Source organism: Bos mutus, chromosome 10 (assembly GCF_027580195.1).
Source record: "Bos mutus isolate GX-2022 chromosome 10, NWIPB_WYAK_1.1, whole genome shotgun sequence".
Classification (NCBI taxonomy): domain Eukaryota; kingdom Metazoa; phylum Chordata; class Mammalia; order Artiodactyla; family Bovidae; genus Bos; species Bos mutus.
Window position 1 is genome coordinate 20,400,147 of NC_091626.1, and position 25,224 is coordinate 20,425,370.

A 25,224-nucleotide genomic window follows, 5' to 3' on the forward strand; every position below is an offset into this window, starting at 1 on the left:
GTAACAAGGGTGCTTCAACTAGCAGAGGAGGTTGCGTCATGACAAGGGCAATCGCCAGGCCCTGTTTAGGGCGCCTGACTTGCAGTTAGACCTAAGCCTTTTTCCGAATCCCACGGAGCAGCAAGTGGTTGGTCTACTTTTGTGCCCAGCTTAAGGCCTATGGTGAACGGGTGTGAGGTGGCCTTGGAGCCACCACAGGTCGATGGGGAAGAAAGATCTCACAAGCAGTGAGGGACTTGCCAAGTCACTTCCTAAACTTGAACAGCTTAGGTTGTAGGCATTCCTCTCCTGGCTGTTTCCCAGGTGTGAATGTTCTCCTGGCTGAGACCTTAGTTTTGTTGGATGTAGGGCGTATTTATCAGCATAGCAAAAGCTGTTTGTCTCAAACAACTGTTTATGTGCTATAAATTGTGTGGCTGTAGTTGCAAATATTCCTTTCCTCATGCCTCCTGCATAGTCATTTCTTTGGTCTAGAGTGCACTTTTCACCCTTGACTCCAGGGCGTGCTTCTGTCTCTAAGACTCAGCTTTTCACACCATACACAAAAATAAACTCAAAGTGGCTTAAAGACTTAAATAAGACATGACACCATAAAACTCCTAGAAGAGAAGAGAGGCAAAACATTGTCAGATATAAATTGGAGCAATATTTTCTTAGATCAGTCTTCTAAGGCAAAAGAAATTAAACTCCAAAATAAATGGAACCTAATGGAACTTAGAAGCTTCTGAATAGCAAAGGAAACCATAAACAAAAGGGGAAAAGCCTACAGAATGGGGGAAAATATTTGCAAATGATGTGACTAACCCAGGCGTAATTTCCAAAGTATACAACAGCTCATACAATTCAGTATCAGAAAAACAAACAATCCAATCAAAAAAATGGGCAAAAGGGGACTTCCCCGGTGGTCCAGTGGTCAGGGTACACGCATTCCATCCTTGCTCTGGAAAGATCCCACATGCTGTGGAGCATCTAAGCCCATGCGCCACAACTACTGAGCCCACGCGCCACTACTGAGCCGACGAGCCCTAGAACCATGCCCTGCAACAAGAGAAGTCACTGCAGCGAGAAGCCCATGCACTGTAAAGAGTAGCTCCCCGCTCACTGCAACTAGAGAAAGCCTATTCGCAGCAATAAGGCCCAGCACAGCCAAAAAAAAAAATACAAATTTAAAAATATTTTTTAAGTGGGCAGATCTAAATAGACATTTCTCTAAAGAAGATATACTGATGGCTAACAGGCACATAAAAATATGCTCAACATTATTAGAGAAACGCACATCAAAACCACCGTGAAGTATCACCTTACATCAATCAGAATGGCCATAACTGAAAAGTCTACAAATAATAAGTGCTGGAGAAGGTGTAGAGTATAGGGAACCCTCCTACACTATTGGTGGGAATGTAAATTGGTGCAGCCATAGTGGAAAACAGTATGGTGATTAAAACTAAAAATAGTTACCATATGATCCAGCAATCCCACTCCTAAGCATATTTCCAAAAAAGACAAAAAGTTTAATTTGAAAAGACACATACCTCAATGTTCATAGCATTATTTTCAATAGGCAAGACATGGAAGCAATCTAAGTGTCCATCAACAGATGAAGATGTGGGGTATATATTTATATATATACACATATACAATGGAATATATTACTCAGCCATAAAAAAGAATGAAAAATGCCTTTTGCAGCAACATGGATGGACCTAGAAATTATCTAAGTGAAGTAAAAAAAATACAATGATATGCTATCACTTATATGTGGAACCTAAAAAAGAATACAAATGAACTTATTTACAAAACAGGAATAGACTCACAGACATAGAAAACAAACTTATGGTTACCAAAGAGAGAAGGGGAGGAAGGGATGAGTTAGGATTGTGGGATTAACAGATACACACCACTATATTTAAAAGAAACAAGGACCTACTGTATAACAGAACTATATTCAGTATCTTGCAATAATCTATAGTGGAAAAAGAATCTGAAAAAAATGTACATAACCTTGTTTAGTACTTTTGAAACTAAAACAATAATCAACTGTAGTTCAATTAAAAAAAAAAAAAACAACACCTCAGCTCTTATTAGAGCCAAACTAACCCTATTTTATTTTGCTCCTTCAATCCAGGGGCTCTTAAGATTGGGGTCTTGGGGAAAAAAAAAAAAGATTGGGGTCTTGTTTTTTCCTTTAGTGCCTGAAACTTAGCAAATATTTGTCAAATGAATGTACAATTGCCCTAAATTTACAACCACTGAATATTAAGGGTGAATGGGATTCCAAAATCTAGTCCAAGACTTGCCTTCATGGTGAGAAAAGAGAGGCCCATACAGACTGTTTCTGCCAGACCACACGGCTCTGCAGTGGCAGCCTGGTTGGGAACTCAACTCTTTTGAATTCCAGTGTTCCCAATCCTTCCATGGTGCCTGGCTAAACTGGTTTCTTCATGATACTTACAAATTGTTTTGATCATATATTGCCAATGTTCCTAAGGGTTCACACTGGGGCACACATATGATAAAGTTGGGGGCATCTGCCTTTAAGGCACTTATAACCTAGTTTAAGAGATAAGGGATACAGTAATTCGTTCATTCATTTAACAAATATTTATTAAATGCCTACCATGTATCAGGCAGTCCTCCAGGCACTGGGGGTGTAGCAATGAACAAAATAAGTCCCTGTTCTCAAGGAATAGGAAAGGAGTGATGATAATCAAATAGACAAACAGAAATGTATGAGGTCATAATCTGTGCTGTGAAGAAAAATGAGGCAGCGTAACAGAATAGAGGAGTGAGGGGTGCTATTTGGGTCAGGTGCTCAGGGAAGCTCTCTGAAGAGAAGGGGGGCAAGTCAAAGTGCTTACCTGAAAGAAGAGTGTTTTTGACAAAAAAAAAAAAAAAAAAAACTTAACAAGCAGCAATGAGGTCCTGAGGCAGAAATGTGTTTGGCAGGTTCAAGGAGCCTAGAGCAAAGTGACTAAGGAGAAGTATGGCAAGAGGTGAGGTTAGAAAGGTGGATAGGAGTCACATCCCCTTGGAGGCCAAGGAGAGGATTTGGGCTCCTCCCTGAGTGAACAGAAAACTATTGGAGAGCTTTGAGCAGAGGAGTGACGCGATGAGATTTATGTGTTAAGAGGATCTCTTCTGTGTTGAGAATGGACTGATGGTGAACAAGAGTAGAAGCAGAAAAGATGTGGAAGGAAGCAGAAAGAAGAGGTGTGGGAGATAACTGGTTGAACAATCAGTCTTAGCGAGGGAAGCAGAGGCCAGATTCTGGAGAGAATTCTGAAAGGGATGCTAGAACCAGCTGATGGGTTGGAGGTGGGGTATGACAGAACAGGAAGTAAAGGGCCTGTGCCCCTGCGCACTCAGCACCCGACTTCCTCACTGCCTATGCAGGGCCTGTCTCGGGAGGGACAAGGAAGGTCCAAGGAGGCAGGAAGGCGCCAAAGCAGCGCTGACATTTGTCAGGTGAGACAGTAAGGACTTCCTCAAGAAGCCAGACGTCTGTCTAGACTTAATGATGTAGCTGAACCACTCAAAGCTTATATAAGTGGCATCACAGGAAGGAGCTGGTTTGGGAGGTTCCTTCTCTGTCCATCTGGTGTCCTGTATGGGGAGGGGGGAGCTGGAGGCTATGGCAGTTTGGTAAGTGGTGAACTAGTTTGGTGAAGGTGAACGTCCAGAGAGGTAGGAGGCCCGCTGGCAAGTCGTCCTTGGGAAGAACTTCCAATTTGGGAGCAAGATAAACACAAAGTAAGAGAGGTGTTGGTGGATTTGGGCCCCTGGGATCCCCACAAACACAGTGCTGCTGACGGGGCAGTCTAGGTTAGGCTGTTTGTCGTGGGGCTCTGGCGGAGCAAGGAGACCAGCATGGGAGCACCCTTCAGTGAGGGTGACAGTGCCCCAGACCCTGGGAGAGAGGCTCCAGGACCTGATCCGCCTCGGGCACGGGAGGCTCAACCCCTCATCCCTCTGATGTCCTCCCATGCCAGGCCCCAGGGCCTCGAGCTCATGGTTTCAGGTCTGTTCATTGAGGCTTCCAGGTAGGAGTTCAACCCTGGGCTGAATCAGAGGCCTCTAGCCACGGGCTGTGGACACTGGACTTTCCCATGAGAGAAGGTGGCTTGGAGCCCTTCTTGGTGGCTGACCCCAACCCTCCCTCCAGTCCTGGTTGCCCAGAGGACACAGAGAGCTGGGCCCAGAACCCACAGAGCCTGGACAACTCCCTCACCAGAACCTGTGGGTGGAGGAGGGGAGAGGGGCCCAGAGACACCAGCAGTAAGAAACCCTGGGAACCCTGCTCTCAGGTGACATCTCCATCATCTCCCTGTGATCCCGCTGCCTTCTTCTCTCAATGAATCCGATGCGGAGTCCTTTTTCAGTAACATTTTATTTTAAATCCTTAGTGAAGATCTAAGACAAAAATATAAAGTGCTAGGTTTTAGGGTTGGGGGCAGAGGGAAAGGCCCACTGCGTTCACACCATTTGGACTTGCCCTGTTCAGTTCCTCAGAGATGAAAGACGGTTTATCTCAAAATTGGGAAAAAAAAAGTCATTCTTGAGTTTCCCACCAATCAGTGTCCATGAGGAGTTGAGGGACAAAGTCATCACAGACCACCAATGAGAACGCTCACTGTGGGAGGCAGGTTGACAGCAAGGAGGCTGAGGCTGTCTCAAAGAAGACGGGCGGGATAGAGAGGAGAGGAGGCACCGGGTCCTGCAGGCTCTGCAGCAGAGACAGGGTGGCCGCCTGCTCCTCTGGGGTCTCCTTCAGCATACGTCGGGCAAAGGCCTGCTCCATCTGTGCGGAGAGGTGGGAGAGGGGTCCCTGAGCACCACAGGGCCAGATGCTATACCCCGGGCCTTCTTCCCCAGGATGCCTTCTCTGGAACATACCACCCCCGCGCAGGCAGGCTCTGCTGACTCACCTGCACCGCAATCAGACTCTGTGAGGTGTGGCTGGGGTCAGGGTTCTCCTCCCAGAAGTTCAGTGTCACTTGAAACTTGGGTGGGGGCCCCAGGCCCTGGAAGTACCTGGCCAAGTCTGAGAGAGAAAAGGCCAGGAGTTGGAAGAAAGAGAAGACAGAAGGCCCCAGGCAGGGAGGGACGAAGGAGGAACCCATAAGGGAGGAAGAGGGGTGGTGATGGGGCCACTCGGAGGCCAAGGCTAGAGCAGGAGCCGGGGGTGGTGGGACCGCTGTCTCGTGCTAGGAGCTAAACTGCTACTCACCTGAGGACAACAGGGAAAGGGCCCCTTTAGGGGTAGCCGATCGTCACACACCCTGAAACCCCTCTGCTGGGGGAGCTCAGGGTCCGCTTGGCAGCAGCCCTGGCTGCTGACACAGCCATGCCACACCTTGGTTGCCTGTTCACTCCCTTCCACACTCACGCTCTGCATCCCCTATATTCCTGGCCCCAGTCCCAAGGTCCCGTTGAGAGCTGAATGGAGGCAGGAAGTAGAATTCTCAGCATGGTTGGGAGAGGCGGAACCCCAGGGCAGCTCGAGCAGTGGGTGAGAACATGTGACATGCACAGCTCTCACAAGTGTGGATGGTTGTTGTGCGAGTGTGTCTGGCGGGGGAGAGGGGTGTGGTGCAAAGCACACCTTCTTGTAATTACTGTACGCTCCCATGTGGTGGCGCTCCTGAGATGCAATATTATGGTGGTGAGCTCCACCTGGGCCTCACCTTCTGTGGCCTTGGCCCAGGAAGGAGGGCTGCCAGGGCTGAGCCCTGGGATGTGCACCACACAAGTGCAGGGGCCAGGCCTGGACTGTGCTGGGGGATTGGCTGGAGGGAGCACAGGGTGACGGCCGGCCTACAGGTGGGGAGTGGAGGTGGGGGAAGGGGCTCAGGTGCTTGGCTGGAGCAGCCTCACCTCTGCAGAAGTAGCTGGTTCTGAAGAGCTCCACGCACTCGTTGGTGGGCAGCAGGTGCGGACCCGGGCCAGGTGGCATCTGGGGCGCGTTCCAGGAGATGGGAATGGGGCAGAGGCGCTGCACAAAGAGGCCCCGGGAGTTGCTGGCCAGCAGGACCCCTCTCTGGAGCTGGTTCAGCAGACGGTGGGCGGGCTCGCGTGGGTCGGGTTTGGGAAAGATCACCTGCTCCATGCTGCACTGGGAGCTTGAGGGCTCAGCCACGAGGCGGCAGTCCAGGCTCTGCACCTGGGCCTCACCCACCACACGCCCGTTGTAGATGAAGGTGAGCAGCAGAGAGTAGTCTGCAGACAGAGAAAGGCCAGCTGCACCAGTGCCCTCCAGGGGGCCCACTAACTGGCAGGAAGTTCTGGAGAAATGAAGAGGGACACCTTGCGAATCCAATATCCTCATTTTGCTGGTGAGGAAGGTGGGCCTCACAGAGACCAAATGAGGGCTGGTAAGCACCAGGCAGGCTGCGAGGCGGGGGCAGCAGCTGTACCTTCTGAGGACAGAGAAGACCCTTGCCTTTCCTCTCCTCATCCCCCAAACCTCAGCAGCCGGGGGCGGGGCAGGGGGCGGGCGGGTCTTCCACTCATGCTTTCCCAGCCCTTACGTATGGGTCTGACTCTCTGCAACTCCATGGACTGTAGCCTGCCAGGCTCCTCTGTCCGTGGGATTTTCCAGGCAAGAATACTGGAGTGGGTTGCCATTTTCTTCTCCAGGGCATCTTCCCGATCCAGGGATCAAACCCAGGTCTCCTGCATTCCAGGCAGATTCTTTACCACTACACCATGGGAATTCCCTGGCTCCCAGCACTCAGGAGAGGAGCTAATACATAGGTTTCCACTGAGGCCTTAATGCTCAGGGTCTTACAGTTTACAAGAGGGTCCCTGAGATCAGGCCTCTACTTAACCCACAGAATCAACATCTCAAAGTGGATTTCCAGGTTAGAGAATGTGTAGGGGGTATTTTTGAGAAGTGAGCTGTGTGGAGTCTGGAATCTGGCAGGCATGCTGCCTAGAAACCAGTGCCTCTGGGTCAGGGAGCCTGCTGCAAGCCCTGACAGATTAGATAACACATGCATGGCCTTAGGACGATGAAGGGAGACAGGGACAGGGGTGAGTCAGAAACGCCAAGTACCTGAATCTGGAGGGGGCAGAACCTCCAGGGACAGCAGTTCTCCCTGGAAAAGAGCCTCAGCTGTGTCCCTACCTGGAAGGGAGGCAGAGGTACTGGTCATTCAGAGTGGACCGGGGAGTCCAAGGGCCATAGGGTGTGGTGTGGAGGATGACAAAAAAGGCAGGGCACTCAGTACCTTCCTGAGGCTCAGGGCTGTTGCTGCTGCTGCTGCTGCTTCCGCTGCTGCTGCTGCTGCTACTGCTGCTTCCGGTGCTCCCAAAGTCTAAACGGCCAGCTCCCCCATTGGTCTCCACCATCTCCTGCAGACACAGTTCCTGTGGTTGGCCCACCTCGCCCCCAGTCACTGCTCTGCCCTCAGACCCATCCGGTTCCCTCCCCAGCTCTCACATTCTGAGGGGGCTCCTGGAGCAACGAGGGGCTGAGTATGCAGTTCTTTGCGGTAACTTCTTCCTCTTTCTTCTCAGAGGATGCAGAACTGTGGGGTCGCTTTGATGGTAATTTCTGGGTCCCTGATTGAGCTGTGGAACGTTGAGAGGGAGGCAAACGTCAGAGCCTTAAGTGGGCACAGAAGGAAGGGGAAAGACAGGAGGCAGTGAAAGCACTGGCAGGACTGGGCAGGGAACCTCCTTCCCAAGGACAGGGCAGATCTCTGAGCCAGGGGCCTGGAGGGAGGCCCACCACCCTCCTGGGAGGCGCAGAACTCCATCCTTCCCCCACACTCCACCCCCAGCTGCTGATTTTAAGAGTGGTGGGGCACAGGGACACCCACCGGGGACAGTTCCTGGTGGCAGCAGTCGGTACACCTTGTAGGGCTCAGCGCCATCCCTGTGGCCGATCTCAGGAACCTCCTCAAATTCACAACTTTTGTTGAGAGCACAGCGCAAACGAGTCTTCCAGATGGCAGGGCCTTCCGAGCTCCCCTCCCTGTACTTCCCCTTGTATATCGCCCAGGCCTAGAAGACAGCAGCAGTAAAGAAGAGATCGCTGGTAATGGACCACTGACCCGCCTGGCTTCATGGATGTACAGCCTGAGCGCTCGCACAGAAGGGCTCGAGCTAGGTTTATGCTCAGTTGTTGCCACCGCGAGATCCTTGCTGAGTTTTGCCTTTCCATCTTGCGTGGGGCTGGTCCTACCCTCCAATCGCCCGTTTATCTGTCACCCTACAGGGTGACAGTGCCAGCGTGTGCTCCACCCCTCCCTCCGAGAGGCCAGTTTCCAGGCTTCACCTTGAAGAAGGCGGCATCCTGGTCCTCCCGGAAGTCCTGCTTGCCTGCGTGCTTCCAGGGGATCCGGAACATGGTCTTGGCCGCATCCTCCCAGCACACTCCTGGGAACTGCCCGCTCTCCACTTGCTCCACCACCCAGTTCCGGAGCTTTCGGGTGCAGCGCGTCCTGCCTGATGCCATCCTGGGGATAAGAGCAACAGAAGTGTCAGGGGAACTGACACTTTGGGAAGAGTGAGACCCTGGCCCTTGGGGTTGGCTTCTGGCCAGGGCCCCTGGAGATCCCATTTATATTTTGCCTCCAGACGTATCTCAAAATTCTAAGGCTGAATTGTTTCATTTCTGCCATCACTAGCAAGTACCAAAAATGCTTTCTTTTTAACATCCCAAGCTGTGACGTCTGGAGGGAAATCCTAGGCATTGGTCTTGATATTTTTCAGGAATCTACTGTTTGGAAGAGAATTCCCCTGGTGTCCTGCTCCAGGTGAGATGTCCTGTCTAGATCCCCAGTGTTTACAGTAGCTGCTTCTGAACCCTCTTCACCCACCACCCACAACTCCTTTGATGTTTCCCAAACTTCCTCTGTGCTTGTCCCAGGAGCAGGTTGGGCAGGGAGCTGGGGGCTGGGGCAGAGCTGGGGCGGAAGTGGGCAGGGCCAGAAGGCAAGAAAACAATCAGGAGATGGGGGCTATCTTCTTCCCCAAACAGCCCCATAGCAGGTCCACCTGCCCTTGGCCTGTAGGGCTTGGGACACTGGCCCCGGATCAGTCTTTCACTCAGGCCAAACTTCTAGCTCCCTAGCTCACAGGCCTTCTGCTCTCTATCCCTCAGTCTAGCAGAGGCGTCCCCAGAAGCCCCTACCACCACCTCCAGTCTGGCCGGGCTTTCCAAACCTAGGCCCAAGCTGATACCCATTTTTGGTTAATCTTACCTGAGCTGCTGTGCAGGCAGTTCCAGGTCTCAGCCGACCTCAGCTCAGCCCAGCTCAGCTCAGCTCAGCTCCCAGCTGGGCAGCTTCTGTATCTCTCCACCCCTTCCTACAGTCCCCACCCTAAGTTTCAGTTCTCCTCCAGGGAGGGCCCTTTCCCTGAAATCACGTGGTCTCAGAGTTGCAGGGCAACTGGTTACCACCAGGGGGAAGCAACATCTGAGAACCTTATATTTAGAATCCTGCTGTCGGAAGGTGGAGGAAGGCCTCTCCTGCTTCAGGCTCCTTCCCTTTCCTCCCTTAAGATTCCCTTTGCTTGTATCTGACGTCTTTATGACACTGCTGCTTCCCCTGGGAGGCTGCAGTGTCCTGGAGTCTGGCCTGGGGCCTCTGTATAGCTCTGTACCACTTGCCCATCTATATTCCCCCCATGGTGCCTGCTTGGTACCTACTAGGTGACCCTAGATATCAGCTGAATTCAATGAAAGAAACAAAGGAGGCAGGGAAGGAAGAAGCCCAGGCCAGGTGGCTGGATGGGGAGGTTGCCCTTGGCTACCCACAAGTTTTAACAAAGCTGTGTTCACCCCATTCCCCTTTCCCTGGTGCCCCAGGATGGTTAGGTCAGGAAGGAAGAAGGACTACTAAGAAGCCTGGGCAAGGAAATGCCTCTTTATTGGTGCTGGAGTTGTTCCTGTGGGAGTCGAACCACAGGCCCCTCTTTGGGACCCTCGCCCTCAGCTACTTCCTCCTGCGGGGGATACTCTGTCCCAAGGGCACCTCTTCTATCAGCTTCTGCAGAAAGAGAGAGAAGACGATGATGCTGGAAGCCTGGGACTCAGACACAGGCTGGAAAGGGGACTCCTAGAGAGTGGAGTCAGAGGCAAGGCTGGTGGGGAGGCTTCACCTGTAACAGGCGGGCGTGGTAGGTGGGGGCGTCCTCCCCGGGCAGCGCCTGGGGGCGCACGTGCAGGTAGCGCTCGGCAGCTGTCTCCAGTTCTTCCAGTTCATACAGGGTGGCTGGGTCCAGTGAATGGGCGTTGATGAGGCTCACAAGATACTCTTTGTAGTGCGCCCTGGGGAGATGAAAGGGTAGAACATTTGTTCTGTTTGGCTGATTTTAACTGAGTGAGCTGAGCACCATGCTGGGCACTAGCGTACTCAGAAGAACCAGATGGACGCCCCTCACCTGTTGCTCTTGTAGGCACTTGCCAACCTGTGCGTGCTGCCTGCCGTGCCCTTGCCTGGAGGGCCCCCTCCCTCCCACTTCTCACAGGACGCACTACTCCCAGAGGCCCACTTCTCTGCCCAGGCACACCCCCAGTTCTCCCCGCAACACCAAGCTCCATGCCCCGCCTGGCACTCACTGGCAGAGGCCAGCATAGCCAGCGGGAGTCTCCTTGCCACAGGCTTCGTCCCGGAACCCGTTGGGAACTTCCTTCTGCTCCATCACTCGACAGCCACCTAGGGAAAAGGGAAGGGACCCTTTGCCTGGAAGAGGCCACTGACCACAAAGGCCCAGGAGAACGTGGGAGGCGGCCTCTGGAAGAGGACTGAGGAGAGGAGTCCCTGCTCTAACGGGGGCGGGGCAGGGGGGGCGTTGGGAAACAGATGCCACTATGCAGACCACTTGTGATACAGAAGCAGGGATCTGCTGTCCTTGCGTTTAGCTAAGCTCTTACAAGGTTAGCTTATTCTGTGAAAGTCTCACTCCATGTAGATGGTGAGAAGTGGGATACATTAGAATCACATGTAACATCTTTTCTGTTGTCCTCACAGAACCTAAAACAGTGCAACTAGTAAGTCTCATTAAATAGGCATTGAGTTAATTAATGAATCACTATCCTTTGGGAATGGGAGAATAAAATTAGCATCAAGGTACCAGGTGCTTGAATGTGGCCTTACATAAAACAGCTGGGCTGTACGTTGGACACGAGCCCGCTTCACAGAGGAAGAAGCAAGCCCAGGGAGGCTGACTCACCAGAGGACACAGCAAGCAGGCACAGGACGGGCTCTGCATCCTGGTTCAACCCCACACCCAAGCCCCCCTTCATCCATCACACTGCGGGAGCCAGCCCCTCCTCCCAGGCCTGTCCCGACACTCACCTCCGGGCACTGCCCGGGCCCCCACTGGGGGTTCTGTGTTGAACATGACATTATTGTCCTGAGGACAGAAGGATGGGAGTTAGTTTCCCTGGATGCCAACCTGCTGATTTCTCCACGTCTGACCTTTCCCTTCCTGCCACCCTACACCCTGCCTCCTCTCCTGGGCAGCTGGCAAACCAGCCAAGTTGGCCACCCGACCTGAAGTAGCTTTTGCAGCCGGACAGCAGACCAGTCCCGCAGGTAGAAGAGGCAGTCTCGGGGGTGGTGGCCGTGCAGGGACTTCTTCACCCTGCAGTTAGGGTCTGGACATTTCTGGTGGAAACCCAGATAGGAGAGGGGCAGTTGGAAACTGTTGGGGTCCTGGCCTCTCAGGAACCCCTGCATGAGGGGTATAGGGGTGGGGGAGATGGAGACATTGGAGGGTCTGGAGCAAGCAGAAGCGGGGAGGGGACAGAGAGAGGTCCTTGACCTCACCCGCCCTGGTCTCCTCTTCCCCTGGGCTGCTCCTCCACTGCCTCCACCCCTCCTCATGGGAGCCCCACCCTGCTACCCCTTCCATCCCAGTCCTGGGGGCTCACATTCTTGGCGTAAAAGGCACTGTAGCAGCCACTGCAGAACTGGTGGCGGCACTGGGTGCAGTGAAAGTGCATGCAGCCTCCCCGGGCCAGTGCGTACGAGAACTTGCACTTGGGGCAGTCTGCAAGGGTCAGCAGGTCAGGGTCGGGGCTGCTCCTCAGGCCCCAGGAAGAGTGTCATTCTACGCAATGAGAGATTACTGGGCACCTTACCTATGCCATTTTCCTGAAGGTACATCGCCAAGCCCTGGGCTTGGTATTCTGGGTCATTGGTGCGTTTCCAGTTCTGGAAATCTTCACAGCTCCGGCCTCGGTGCTGCTCCTCCCACTGCCAGAAGGAAGCAAGCTTCCCATGAAAGCTCCATGCCAGGCCCTTCTTGCTGGCCACCCCACTCAGATCCAGAGGGCCCTGACTCAGTGTACAGCTCTGCCATCCACCCTGTGCTCCAACACCAAACTGCAGGGCCAGCCTTGGTTCTCTCATCTCTTTACACCTGACACATTCACCAGCAAGTCTCATTTCTGTCACTCCAGCCCAGCTCCCCTTTTCTTTATCCCTACTCTGACCACCTTTACTCCAGGCCAGGTCAGGTCTCGCCTTGATTGCTTGCCTTGATGACCAGTCTCTCTGCCTCCACTCCTGCTCCGCTGTGGTTCAGCCTCCACCCGGCAGCCAGTGTGCCTCTGAATGCACACATCAGGCAGCTTCAACTGCACTGGGAGTGTTCTAGCTTGGAAGTTTGGAGGTAGGGTGGCAGGTGTTCACTTTATTATTGTGTTTCATAAGACAGACGCAAATTTTTGGTATCAAATATTTAACCTTTTTTATGAAGAATAAACAGCCAATTTTATTGGGATCACTCAGACCAGGAATCCATTCAAATATTCAACATTTTAAAGGTACATGAGAGCGCACAACCCCTTGTTCAGTCTTAGAATGAAAGGACCTGAGACTTCCCTGGTGGTCCGGTGCTTCAGACTCCACACTTCTACTGCACAGGGTGCAAGTTCGATGCCTAACTGGGGAACTAAGATCTTACATGACCCATGGCACAGCCAAAACAGAGAATGAAAGGCCAATGCCCTCCTCACTCGGCCTCATCATGACCTCTCCTGACCTGGCAGCCAGCTCCTCTGGGACCACCTGGCACTCTCGCCCTTGCTCTTGAGGCTCCAGACATACAACACTTTTTTGGATTTTGGCCTTTCTGTGTTTTGTTCTTTCTCTCTCGAATACTTTTTGCATAGTTGACTTTTAAATTTTCAGGCCTGAGCTTAAATTAAGCCATTTCATTTATTTCTAAATATTGATTTACTTTTGGCTTTGATGGGTCTTAGTTGTGGCAAGCCACTGGGGCTCTAATTGTGGCGCATAGGCTCAGATGCCTCAAAGCATGTGGGATCTTAGTCCCCCGACCAGAGACTGAACCCCTGATTGCAGGGCGGATTCTTAACCACTGGACCACCAGGGAATTTCCTAAATCAAGCCATTTTAGAGAAGACTTATCTAACCTCCCAATCCCATGTACCAGGTAGGTCCACCCTGTTATTCCTGACCTCAGACTCCTATTTGTTTTCTTCATAGAACACAAGGTGATGTATATACTTCTGTTCTCACTCCCTTCCTCAACCTTGCCCCCTCCCTCCCTTGCTAGTCTGTAAGCTCTTTGAGACCAGAGAGCTTGTCTGTTCTGTTCTGTAGCAAACCCCGAGCCTAACACAGCACCTGCAGTGGCTCAGCAGGTATTCCAAAAGGTTAGACGTGCCTCACCTGGCGCTTACAGCGCACACAGAAGGTCTGTTGACACTGGGGACATGTTGCTTCCAGCTGCTCACGCTCGTATATGAAGCCAAAGGAACACTGTGGGTGCAAGAGCATAAAGCTATCTAAGGCCTGACCGCGTGCTACTCCCCACCCCTCCTTCCGGTCAGCAACTCTGGGCAGCCCACTGACCTGGGCACACCACAAGAACTTGGGGTCCCGCATGAGCACGCCCTCCGTCAGCTTCTTGTGGAATAGTGCATAGGCATCTGGCTCTAGGCTCTCTCGAAGCTGGGGACAGGATGCCAAAGTGGCGGGTGGGCAAGGCTCCTGTTCAAAGCCCAGGGCACCCGGAGTCCGAGGGACTGCCCTACCTGGATGTCGAGGGTGGAGAAGTAGCCGAGCAGCTGGGTGTCATCGGTGAGGTCGGGGCGGCCACATCCAGGGCACGCCATATCTGTAATGTGCTTCTCCTTCAAGGCGATGGTGAAGTGCTGGCGGAAGCAGTCGGGGCAGATGGTGCACTCACAGGAGGTCAGGGACTGCATCTGGTGGAGGGGAGAGGATGGGAGGGGAGGGGTCAGAAGCTACAGCTGCCAGCCGGTGGGAGGGGCAGTGGCCTGGTGTCTGCTACAACTGGTCAGGCAACCTAAATGTCTGAAGACCTTCAGATGGAAAAAAAGCAGACAATGGTGAGACCTAATGTAAATGGAAGAAGACACTCTAAAGGCATCCTCAGTCAATTAAAAGCAAACACATGATAACTGAATCACTCTTCTGTGCTGTACACCTGAAACTAGCACAACATTGTAAAACAACCACACTCCAATAGAAAATAAAATTAAAAAAAACCCAAACATTAATTAAAAAGGAAAAAAGGGAGGGGGGGTATTCCCTGGTGGTCCAGTGGTTAGGATTCCACACTTCCACTGCTGAGCACCTGGGTTCAATTCCTGGTTGGGGAACTGAGATCCTATAAGCCATGTGGCATGGCCACAAAAAGCAAACATACAAACATCCTTGAAATGATAAAACTATAGCAATGGAGAACAGACTGCTGCTGCTGCTGCTGCTGCTGCTAAGTCGCTTCAGTCATGTCTGACTCTGTGCGACCCCACAGATGGCAGCCCACCAGGCTCCCTCATTCCTGGGATTCTCCAGGCAAGAACACTGGAGTGGGTTGCCATTTCCTTCTCCAATGTATGAAAGTGAAAAGTGAAAGGGAAGTCGCTCAGTTGTGTCCAACTCTTAGCGACCCCATGGACTGCAGCCCACCAGGCTCCTCCATCCATGGGATTTTCCAGGCAAGAATACTGGAGTGGGGTGCCATTGCCTTCTCCGGGAGAACAGACTAGTGGTTGCTATATGACAGGAGGAGGGGAAGAAGGTTACAACTATAAAGCTGTAGCACAAGGGGGTTCTTTTGTGATATCTTGATTGTAGTGGTGGTTACATGAATCTACATGTGAGATAAAATTGCACACAAGTACACACATAAACCAGAAGAAATGTCAACAACCTCAGATATGCAGATGATACCTCTTTAATGGCAGAAAGTGAAAAGGAACTAGAGAGCCTTTTCATGAGTGAAAGAGGGGAGTGAAAAAGCCAGCTTAAAACGCAATATTAAAAAAACTAAGATCATGGCATTCGGTCGCATCACTTCATGGCAAATAGAAGGGGAAAAGGTGGAAGCAGTAACAGATTTCCTCTTCTTGGGTTCGAAAATCAGTGTGGATGGTGACCACAGCCATGAAATTAGAAGATGATTGCTTCTCTGTCTATGAAAAACCTAGACAGTGTATTAAAAAGCGAAGACATCACTTTGCCAACGAAGGTCTGTATAGTCAAAGCTATAGTCTTTCCAGTAGTCGTGTACAGATATGAGCTGGACCATAAAGAAGGCTGAGCACCAAAGAATTGATGTTTTCAAACTGTGGTGCTAGAGAAGACTCTTGAGGGTGGGTCCCTTGGACAGCAAGGAGATCAAAGCAGTCAATCTTAAAGGAAATCAATCCTGAATACTCAATGGAAGGACTGATGCTAAAGCTGAAGCTCCAATACTTTGGCCACCTGATGTGAACAGCAGATTCATTGGAAAAGACCTTGATGCTGGGAAAGATTGAAGGCAGAAGGAGAAGAGGATGACAGAGGATGAGATGGTTGGATAGCGTCACTGATTCAATGGACATGAACTTGGGCGAACTCTGGGAGATGGGTGAGGGACGGGGAGGCATGGTGTGCCGTAGCCCAGGGGGTTGCAAAGAGTTGGACACAACTTGGTGACTGAATAACAAACATCCACGTCCACGAACAAAATGAACAAGGTCTGCAGTCTAGCTAACGTTGTACCAATATTTATTTCTTGGTCCTGACACTACACTACAATTGTATAAGATATTACCATTGGGAGGTGGGTAGAGCACACACGACTGTACTATTTTTACAACTTTCTGTGAGCCTACAATTATTTTAAAATAAAAAGTAAAAACAAACAAAAACACAGAGCCAGCCTAACTAACCTGGGCTGTATTTGGCCAAAGAACTGCCACTTCTGACCTAGAGTTAAGTTAGAAGGGGCTCAGGAGATAAGAGGGGCCTATCCCTACCAAACGGGTATTTGATCAGGACATTAAAGAATTACTGGTAATTTTTGTTGGCGTGACAGTGGCATTTGTGCTTGTATTTTCACAGAGTTTTATCTTTTAGAGATAGATATGAAAATATTACAGGTGAACTATCTGATGTCTGAGATTTGCTTCAAAATAATCCTGTGTAGATAAGTAAAGATTGGCCATACATTAATAATGGTTGAAGCGTGATGATGAATACATAGTGGAGGGAGGGAGGCTGAATTTCTTATACAATTTTCTCTACTATTGCATACTTGAAATTTCCCATAATAGAACATTAAAAAGAAAAAGAGAGAGAGGTGGCCTATTCCTGCTCTCCCCTTCCCAGAAGCCTTCAGGGGCACATGGGCAACTGCAGAGCAAAAGACAACATGAGAGACAGGACCCGGGGTAGAGGGGAGGCCCAAAGGGAACAGAGCGATTCTAAGGCTGGAGGCAGTGGAGACTCACCCGGTTGCGGGGCAGGGCCCAGCTGCACACGGCACACTCCTGGGCAAGCAAGCGGCGCAGGAAGGCCCGGTCCTGGCTCTGCCTCACAGCCTCCACCACGTCCCCCAACTCATAGTTTCTAGGTGTTTCCTGCAGCAGCGCCAGCGCCAGCTCTGCCCGGCCCCAGCTGGGGAGTGAGTGGACTGCCAAAAGCCGTCTGACCAGGCTCTGCAAGGCGATTCAGGCGGAAAGGGAAGAAGTGGCTGTCAGACCCCAGGGAGCCTACCCTTCAGCCTGCCCTCAGCCCTACTAAGTGGGCTCTTCACCTCCTTCCAGCACCTGCTTATCTGGCCCATCCCAGGAAGGGGTGGGCTCAGGGCCACTGTCCCAGAGGCGCTGATGGAAGGGCTCCAGGCGCTGGCGCTGTAGCTCAGTCAGGGCTCGTGCCACATCACCCCCATGTTGGAATAAGGCTTGAAGAGACCCTTCCTCAGGCTCGAAGCCCAGGGACCGGAGCTCCTGCACCTGTGAGTTGGGAGGGGCGAGAAGCAGTGAATCAGAGCGTGAGAGGCTCTTAGATCCACAGCCCTCAACCCTGCCTCACCTCCAGTAGGGCTGCTATACCTTCCTCCGCCGGGTCCTCACACACTCTTCCACAGCTTCATCCAGGTTGCCATGACGATCCAGCCAGGCCTTCCGGGCCTCCTGACAGGAAAAGGCGCCCAGCCCCGGGTCCTGCTGTCCAGCCAGCTCAGCCACCATCTCCAGCACGTACGGCAGCTCTGAGCGCAGCCACTGCAGGGGCACTTCGGTGCCCGAGTACTGTAGAGCCGAGAAGACCTCCTCTGGACAGGCGCCTCCAGCTTCCCCTTCCTAAGAAACAGCCCCGCTCAGATAGAGAGCCCATCAGGAAGGGCACACTCCATCCCCCCCTTGAAGAAGTAAAGTTGCTCAGTCATGTCCTACTCTTTGTGACCCCATGGACTGTAGCCTACCAGGCTCCTCGGTCCATGGGATTTTCCAGGCAAGAGTACTGGAGTGGGTTGCCATTGCCTTCTCCAGGGGATCTTCCCAACCTAGGGATCGAACCCGGATCTCCCGCATTGTAGACAGACGCTTTACCGTCTGAACCACCAGGGAAGCCCATCCCCCCCTTAGCCTGAAACAAAATGCTGACAGTGCTTGAGACGATGGATCATGTGAGCAGTGCACAGTCTGATACCTGCCGTGGGGGAAGGGTTCAGGCAGCTGCTGCTGACAATGACAGGTTTTGAGAACGCCCATCAATCAACTGCAGCCTTTCCCTTCCCCGACAAGCTCATCCCAGGCCCACGTCCTCACCCGGATCTTGAGCACCAGCTGGAGTCCTTCTTCCCTCATCTTGTCTTGGCGCTGCTTCTCAAGGTCCCCACAGGAACTAGTCACGGGGGCATGGAGGGGTCGTGGAGGCCCTGGTTCAGGGTGTCGCTCTTCCAAAGAGCTGGCATGGGGCTGGGGGGTCTGCTGTACTGGGACGGGGCTGCTGGTCCGGTTGCACATAGCACATACCCAGCCAGGGCCCGAGTTGCAGAAGGTACAGTGAATACAGTACCACGCTGGAGTCTGGACAGGGGAAAGCACAGTATCCCCCTGCTGGAAAGGCAGAAAGAATTATCCTATCAAAGGGTGGCTAAGGCTCAAAATGGAAATATAGGAAGCTTGGGGGAAGATACCGGGGAACTAAGGGAAAACAGAGGATGAAGAAGTTAGAGAATGGCCTGTGGTAACAGATGTAAATAAAGAGATGAGAAGGCCAGGAACAAGATACCTGAAGGGGCTTCAGGCAAATGCCGGAATCCTGAGAATCCACCACCAAGCTGGGAGGCTGAGCCAGCCGAGGTCGCTCACATATGGCACACAGCACGGCCGCAGCCTCGTTCTCAAAGGTGCAGCTCTGGCAGGCCCAGTGACCCCGAGAAAGCTCAGGTTCTAGGCCCCCAGTTCCTTGGGGACCCTCGATTCCCGGACCCAAACCCTTACAGCCTCGGGGCCGATCACAGGCCACACAAAGTACTGCCCAAGGTTCATTTAATAGGGCACAAGCAGAACAGGGCCAGAGCAGACGGGCACTTGCAGGATCGGGGGGAGAAAAAGAGCTGTCTCCCAGGGTCGGCCCGGAGGCTGGCTGAGGCCGTGGTGGAGCTGAGGCAGGTAGGCTGTAATGGATAAATAGACATGGCCTGCTGAGGGGGTTGCCTAGGCCTCTTACCCATGGGCCCCCCTCATACCCTGCAGGACAGCACATGGCTCTGGCCTTTGCACATGTTATCCTCTCTGCCTGGAACATTCGCACACTCATAGCCTATTCATCAGTGAAATGACAGCTTAAAGTTCAGGTCTGCCTGGTAAATATCTCAGCCTCACCCCTATTAGACACTTAAAATACTGCCAACTGATTGAGCTGATCCTTCTGACGAGGGTGCATCCTCCCACTACCTATTCGCACACCATGACAATCTATTTTGCTATGACTGGTATGTATATCTTGCTTGGTATGCATGTCTATGATCTCCTGAAGGGCAGGAGCCAGCTGCTTGGCATCTATGAAACAGTCTTTAGCACAAAATCCAGCACACAGTAGATTCAAGGAATATTAAGTTCTCTCAATTTTGCTCCCACTCAGAAAAGAAGATCTCTCTCGCACCTGGGGTGGACGGCCTGAGGGGCTCCATGCAGGGTCTGGCGATGGTGATGTGCACGTTCTGGGTGTCCGTGGAAGAGGCGATCACAAGTTAGACACAAGGCCTGTTTACAGGCTGAGCAGTGGAGCGTGCCTGGGGCAGAACCACAGAGGAAGCAGGGAGCAGGAGTGGAGCCTGGAGAATGGGAGACAAAGAACAGAGTATCTTTCTAAAAAAGACCAGGTTACATTTGAATCAGCTGTGGAGGGAAACAAATCACAGACTACTTTTCAACACATCTTTCTACCCAAAGAAACAATCTTAATCTCTTTTTTAAAAGAAAGGGAGATAATCAAGAAGAAAGAGGAAATTTCTATCAACATGATCTACTAGCACTCCTTCCCCCTAATACATAACAATAATACCTGCAGCAGAGGGTATGGTGAGGGGGCTGGGAGCAATCTCTCTCAGTAAGGGGGCAAACTCTGAGAGCTGCAGTAGCTGTGGAAAAAGGACAGGGAATGAGTAAGGGCTTGGGGACACAGGCCCACAACAGGTTTCCTTTGTTCATCAGGCCCCAAAGCCCCATTCCTGCCTTCCTTACATCATCTTCAACCTTGTCTTTCAGCAGCTGCTCCAGTGCTTGCGGTTTTGGATGAGCATTCTGCAAACAAGATGAGAAGAGTTCCCACCTATAGCCTTAGAACAAGACCCTCCCTCAAAGCCCTGGTCTCCCAACATTCAGAGTGAAAAGAACAGAGAGATCCCAAGTTACCGTGGGGACTATGCCTGTGATTCAGCAGTATGAGAGTCCCCAGACTGGCTTTGTTGTTAGGCTAGTCTCCCCAGCTCTGGTGCTTAAGTCCTCAGGACCAGAGATACCTTACCTGTAACAACAGATTGAGCTCTGTCCGAAGCAGCAGTACTTCCAGTGTGACTGTAGCAACTTGCCGCTGATCCGGCTCCTCCTGCCTTTCAGGAAAGCTCAACCCATCTGGCTGCTCCTCTGTGTAGCCATACAATCGCAGAACATCCCGGCCCCCCTACCACACAGGCAAACCAGTTACCGCCCAGCAGGCCCCCTTCCCAATAGGGCTGGGACTTCTAGCCAACTCCCAGCCAAGGCTAAGTCCCATTAGTCCTACTCCCATTAGGGGCTCAGGGGCTTCACCTGCACAGCATCCACCGTAGAACGAAAGACAGGGTTATTAAACTTGACCCCGCGCCAGTACCGAGGCCTCTGAGGGCTTAGGAGGTTGCGGCCATATTTCTCCAGGATATTCAGGGCCGTGGAGAGAGTGTTGAGGTAGTTTCGGGGCTGGGAGCAGTCAGAGAGCAGAGAGCTGTGAGCCCCGGCCCAGCCTCAGGTCCTCTGTCCTCCTCCCGAGCCGGGGCGGGCCTCACCTCCCCATGAGCGTTGCAGCGGACCAGGCGTGCAGCATCCAGCTGCAGGTAACGGGCTTCTGGCGGCAGAGAGGTGCCCAGTAGCGGCCAGAGCTGCTCCTGCGTAAAGGCCTGCCCGGAATCCCTCCTCAGGGCGCTCGCCAGCTCCTCGCGGGCCTCCAGGAAGGCCCGCTTCTCCTCCTCCCCCGGCATCCTGAGACAGGAGTCAGCCCCGGCCCGCTGCCAAACTGGACCGGGCGCAGGCTGTGCACGGCCCGAGCACCGCCCGGAGCGTCTGGGGTCTGGCTTCCCCGGCCCGACCCTGGTCGGTGCGGACGCCCCGGGTCACTCAGACCACGGTCACTCTTCGGCCCCGGGCCCCATGCCAGGGTTAGCGGGAACAGGAAGTACTAGGAAAGAGGGCGGGATTGAGACCCAAATTCAGGGGAACGGGAGGGGTTTAAACTTCAGATGGGGTGGGGCCAGGAAGTCAGGGGGCGTGACCATGAAGACCCAGCCAATTATAATGGTAAATAGTCCCTGGCTCCTCCCCCAGAGCGCCTAGGCAATAAACCTCGTTCTAGGTCGCTTCCCCTCTTTGGTCCAGGCTGGTTCCACCCTTCTCCGGGTAGCTCCCGGTGCGGGGTTACTTTATTCCCCTCAAAGTCCTCCTCTCTATCCGCACCCCACTGAGGAAATCCCACTCAGCTGGGGACTCAACTCTGGCCAGCCTGAGCCCGTCAAGCCCCTCTGTCAGTCTTGAAGATACAGGGCCCTTCAGGAGGAAGCCCCCTCTCCTTCTTCCATATCCTCTATCCTGTCTCCCTCCTACTACTTCTCCCACTCACTCTGATCCCTCTCTGACCCTTGCCCGCAGTCGAGCCTTCCTGGGGGAGCCACACCACTGAGCACCCCCTTTCCCACTCTCCCACCCTTCTCATCCCTACACCAACCCTGACTATTCTTGGGCGGTCCTTTCCCTTCCCTCTAAGCCTCTCCCCTTCGAGAGACAGCCCCTGTTCAATCTCCGCCTGTTCCACTTGTCCTAGCCCCTCCCCCGGGCAGCCCCTGGGCTTGTGACCAGTCGGCACCGCCTCTCCTACTCGCACAGGCTGAGAATGGCAGAGGGGCTCCCTACGGTTTGCTGCCTTCCAGGGGGAGGGGGAAAAGAAGGAAAGGGGCGGGGCTGAGGGGGGCGGGCCTGGACGTCGGGAGTGAAAGCGAAAGCCCAGGCGGCGAACTGGGGGACCGGAGATCTAGCAGCAACTGGAGCAGCATGGCCAAACCTTGCGGGGTGCGCCTGAGCGGGGAAGCCCTCAAACAGGTAACGGCGGGCCGGGAGGCCAGGAAGGGGCCGAGGAGCCCCTCTGAACGGAGGCCGGACTGGGTGCTCCGGGGGAACGAGGCCGCACCAGAGAAATCTCCCAAGCTCTCTAAGTGCTTTCACTTCTGCCCCGGGGGATTACAGATACCACCTGCTCTCTGGACTATCTCTGCACTGAGCATAGGTTTCCAGGGAAATTTGGCTTGTGGTGCGAAAGAACTGAGCCAAGTTGGAGGGCATCCCATTGAGGGTGGGATCTTACTCTGGACAACCGAGACCCTTAACCGACATCCGGGTACTGCTCTCTGTGCAGGTGGACGTCTTCAGGCAAAATCTTTTCCAGGAGGTAAGTAAATCTTCAGGATTCAAGCGATTTAACCCAGAATCTAAAGCCAATACTTGAGGGTTGCAACTTCTCAGACTGGTCCCCAAACCCACCCTCGCCCCGTGCCCTACTTTATCAAACCTTCACCCAAGATAAGCTCTTAATTGTTGATCTCTACTTTTACTTTGACCTCTCTTAAAACCGTCCTCAGTTCCGTCACTTCCTCTCCCTTCTTTTGGTGTGGAGGGAAAAGCCATGGCCCCAAAGTAGGAATGAATACCACAATTCTTGATTCTGCTGCGTCCCAGCTTGGGCAAGTCCCTTCACTTTTCAGGGCTTCAGTTCCCTCATTTGTAAATGTTAGAGTCAATGATTTCCAAGGGCCCTTCCAGTCCCACTTCTCAGACATCTCACTGAATGTCTTCTGTGATTCTGACCGTTGCAATATAACCCACAGGCTGAGGAATTCCTCTACAGATTCTTGCCTCAGAAAATCATATACCTTAATCAGCTCTTGCAAGTAAGTAGTGTGAACTCCTCCTGCCCATCCCAAGGCCTCTCTCCTCTTCATCCACTCTCTCTAGCTAACAACTGCATTCTGAATGCAGAATACAGTTGTAAGTGGTAGACTGGGAACATTAGAATAACATGAAGCCTGAGCCTAGGTTCCGAGGCAGAGGGTGGGTGTGATGTATGAAGGGAAGTCTGTGACCCAGGTTGAGGGGGAAGAGGCTGGGCAGCCCCTGACAATGAGCTCTATGCAGGAGGACTCTTTCAATGTGACTGACCTGAATTCTCTCCGGGCCCCACTGGACATCCCGATTCCAGACCCCCCACCCAAGGATGATGAGGTGAGGCACTCAGGGTGTAGGGCTCTGGCTATAAACGCTGTGTAAATGATGGCCCTCCAACCTCCGCTACTTTTCCCCTTTTTCCCTTAGATGGAAACAGATAAGCAGGAGAAGAAAGAAGGTAAAAGAGGAAGAGGTGGCTAGGGAAAGGGAAATGGCACATTGACTGCTGGATGAGAAAGGGTCTAAATCCCCTCTTTCTCACAGTCCCTAAGTGCGGCTTTCTCCCTGGGAATGAGAAGGTTCTGGCCTTGCTTGCCCTGGTTAAGCCAGAAGTCTGGACTCTCAAAGAAAAATGCATTCTGGTAAGCCTGGGAACTGGGGGACATAGAGAAGACAAGCAAGGCCAGGCCCTAGATACTCAAGTCCTTCATTCAGGAACTTATTCCCCAATTAGGAAGCTTCCTTCTGTGCCTTGTGTTTAGATACCTTTTGTTTATCACAATGTTGATCACATCCCCAAGTCAGATGGTGCTGTATCCACCTCCATAACCTCTGAACCTACTGCTGTACCAGGTATGCAGCACAGGTGCTATGATATAGTGAGCTGGTTTAAGAACTTAGGCACTAGAGGGAGACTGCCTTGGTTCAAATCCTGACTCTATCACTTACCTAGCTGGTTACTTAAAGTAAGTCACTTAGACATCCTGTGACTCAGTTTTTTCATCTGTTGAGTGGGTACAATAAGAATATTTACCTTGAAAGTTTGTTGTGAAGATTAAATGAGATATATAATACATAGCACAGTGCCTGGCATATAATAAGTACTCAGTTAAATGTAGGTTTATTAGGAAGTAGCAGTAATAAGAACAGAGAGTTTGTTGAATGATTCCTACATGATATCTTTTAATGTAGGTGATCACATGGATCCAGCACCTGATCCCCAAAATTGAGGATGGAAATGACTTTGGGGTGGCAATCCAGGTAAGAAAGGGTATGTGAGGATGCTGAAAGCAGGGAGAGACTTGGAGAGAAAGGGACAGGAGCTGGACATGAACCAGGAGGAGGTGGGAGATAGTGAGCGAAGGAGGGAGATGAAGTGTTTTCTTTGCCTCCCATCTCTTTTGTCACCACAGGAAAAGGTGTTGGAGAGGGTAAATGCAGTCAAGACCAAAGTGGAAGCCTTCCAGACGACTATTTCCAAGTGAGAACAGTTGGAGGGCTAGTATGGGGGTCTGCAAGGACATTTATTTGGACATGCCCAAAGCTGAGCATGCCCACTGGGATGTAGCAGGGCTTTGGGAAGGGTCTGAGGGACTCTCTCTCTCTCTCTCTCAGAATAGTCATTCCTGTGGTTATTCCTCTTGCTTCTGGCAGGTACTTCTCAGAACGTGGGGATGCTGTGGCCAAGGCATCTAAGGAGACCCATGTAGTAAGTACATAGTCTACCTGCCTTTTAGCTGAGGCTGGCTGGGGTGGGGCCGGATGAGGAAGTGGGGATAGAGGTCCTCTTTGTCTTGTTTATGACCTTTCCAATGTGGAGTATATTAAGCCAGGAAAACTGATTTGGGCTTCACAAACCTTGACCCCTTTCTCTGATCCTGTGTGATCCCATATCTTGGCTGAGAAGGGGTTCATTCTTCAAGTTACCTATTCCCTATATGAGCAAATGAGACTAATATCCCACCCTTCTATGGGGCTGACTCAGCTTTGCTTCTCACATCCCAGATGGACTACCGGGCCCTGGTGCACGAACGAGATGAGGCAGTCTATGGGGACCTCAGGGCCATGGTGCTGGACCTGAGAGCTTTCTATGTGAGTCTGGAGTAAGCCCTTAAGGGAGGTGGATGAGGGAGGCAGGGGAAAGGCCAAGAAACTGACTGTTGTCCTCTGGCCTTCTTCCAGGCTGAGCTTTACCATATTATCAGCAGCAACCTGGAGAAAATTGTCAACCCAAAGGGTGAAGAGAAGCCATCTATGTACTGAGCCCAGGGTTAGAAGGGAAATAAATGACCTATACTTTGTGTAGATAA

At 52.2% G+C, this 25,224-nt stretch overlaps 3 protein-coding genes across 5 annotated transcripts; 1 reads left to right on the forward strand and 2 right to left on the reverse strand.

The window, feature by feature from the left end:
• Nucleotides 1-4,368: 4,368 nt before the first annotated feature.
• IRF9 (interferon regulatory factor 9) lies at nt 4,369-9,707 on the reverse strand. Of its 3 annotated transcripts, none has more exons than XM_070377437.1 (10): nt 9,210-9,707; nt 8,282-8,462; nt 7,824-8,007; nt 7,442-7,572; nt 7,230-7,353; nt 7,055-7,126; nt 6,528-6,672; nt 5,875-6,281; nt 4,926-5,041; nt 4,369-4,798 (listed from the first exon to the last, which is right to left on the reverse strand). In XM_070377437.1, the coding sequence occupies exons 2-10, from the start codon at nt 8,459-8,461 to the stop codon at nt 4,628-4,630; spliced, it is 1,530 nt and encodes a 509-aa protein (XP_070233538.1). In that variant the 5' UTR covers nt 8,462; nt 9,210-9,707; the 3' UTR covers nt 4,369-4,627. The 3 variants fall into 3 exon arrangements, with proteins under 3 accessions (XP_070233538.1, XP_070233537.1, XP_070233539.1); XM_070377436.1 differs by lacking the exon at nt 9,210-9,707 and adding an exon at nt 8,641-9,120; XM_070377438.1 differs by lacking the exons at nt 6,528-6,672; nt 9,210-9,707 and adding an exon at nt 8,641-9,093 and having other exon boundaries at nt 5,875-6,216.
• Nucleotides 9,708-9,854: 147 nt separating this feature from the next.
• On the reverse strand, nt 9,855-21,170 carry RNF31 (ring finger protein 31). The gene is made up of 21 exons (XM_070377435.1): nt 20,773-21,170; nt 20,540-20,686; nt 20,256-20,411; nt 19,973-20,032; nt 19,794-19,869; nt 19,392-19,563; nt 18,516-18,903; nt 18,050-18,340; nt 17,333-17,581; nt 17,048-17,233; nt 16,730-16,936; nt 14,021-14,194; nt 13,839-13,937; nt 13,656-13,745; nt 12,098-12,212; nt 11,888-12,006; nt 11,508-11,621; nt 11,310-11,367; nt 10,571-10,667; nt 10,111-10,279; nt 9,855-9,998 (listed from the first exon to the last, which is right to left on the reverse strand). Exons 1-21 carry the CDS (start codon nt 20,962-20,964, stop codon nt 9,945-9,947), a joined length of 3,213 nt encoding a protein of 1,070 aa, XP_070233536.1. The 5' UTR covers nt 20,965-21,170; the 3' UTR covers nt 9,855-9,944.
• Nucleotides 21,171-21,937: 767 nt separating this feature from the next.
• On the forward strand, nt 21,938-25,224 carry PSME2 (proteasome activator subunit 2). Its single transcript, XM_005904910.3, has 11 exons — nt 21,938-22,075; nt 22,389-22,421; nt 22,858-22,920; nt 23,165-23,251; nt 23,342-23,372; nt 23,459-23,556; nt 24,107-24,175; nt 24,328-24,395; nt 24,569-24,623; nt 24,920-25,006; nt 25,097-25,224. The coding sequence occupies exons 1-11, from the start codon at nt 22,028-22,030 to the stop codon at nt 25,175-25,177; spliced, it is 720 nt and encodes a 239-aa protein (XP_005904972.1). The 5' UTR covers nt 21,938-22,027; the 3' UTR covers nt 25,178-25,224.

Coding starts and splice junctions, on each gene's coding strand:
- IRF9 (XM_070377436.1), bottom strand. CDS start 8,699: ATGCCTAGGATTTCCCTCCAGACGTCACAGCTTGGGATGTTAAAAAGA. Junction 8,008..8,281: donor AGGATGCCGCCTTCTTCAAG/GTGAAGCCTGGA, acceptor GCTGTCTTCTAG/GCCTGGGCGATATACAAGGG. Junction 5,042..5,874: donor AACCAGCTACTTCTGCAGAG/GTGAGGCTGCTC, acceptor TTTCTCTCTCAG/ACTTGGCCAGGTACTTCCAG.
- RNF31 (XM_070377435.1), bottom strand. CDS start 20,964: ATGCCGGGGGAGGAGGAGAAGCGGGCCTTCCTGGAGGCCCGCGAGGAG. Junction 20,412..20,539: donor CTACGGTGGATGCTGTGCAG/GTGAAGCCCCTG, acceptor CCTGTGTGGTAG/GGGGGCCGGGATGTTCTGCG. Junction 20,033..20,255: donor AGCTCAATCTGTTGTTACAG/GTAAGGTATCTC, acceptor TCTTGTTTGCAG/AATGCTCATCCAAAACCGCA.
- PSME2 (XM_005904910.3), top strand. CDS start 22,028: ATGGCCAAACCTTGCGGGGTGCGCCTGAGCGGGGAAGCCCTCAAACAG. Junction 23,373..23,458: donor TAAGCAGGAGAAGAAAGAAG/GTAAAAGAGGAA, acceptor TCTTTCTCACAG/TCCCTAAGTGCGGCTTTCTC. Junction 24,396..24,568: donor TTCCAGACGACTATTTCCAA/GTGAGAACAGTT, acceptor TGCTTCTGGCAG/GTACTTCTCAGAACGTGGGG.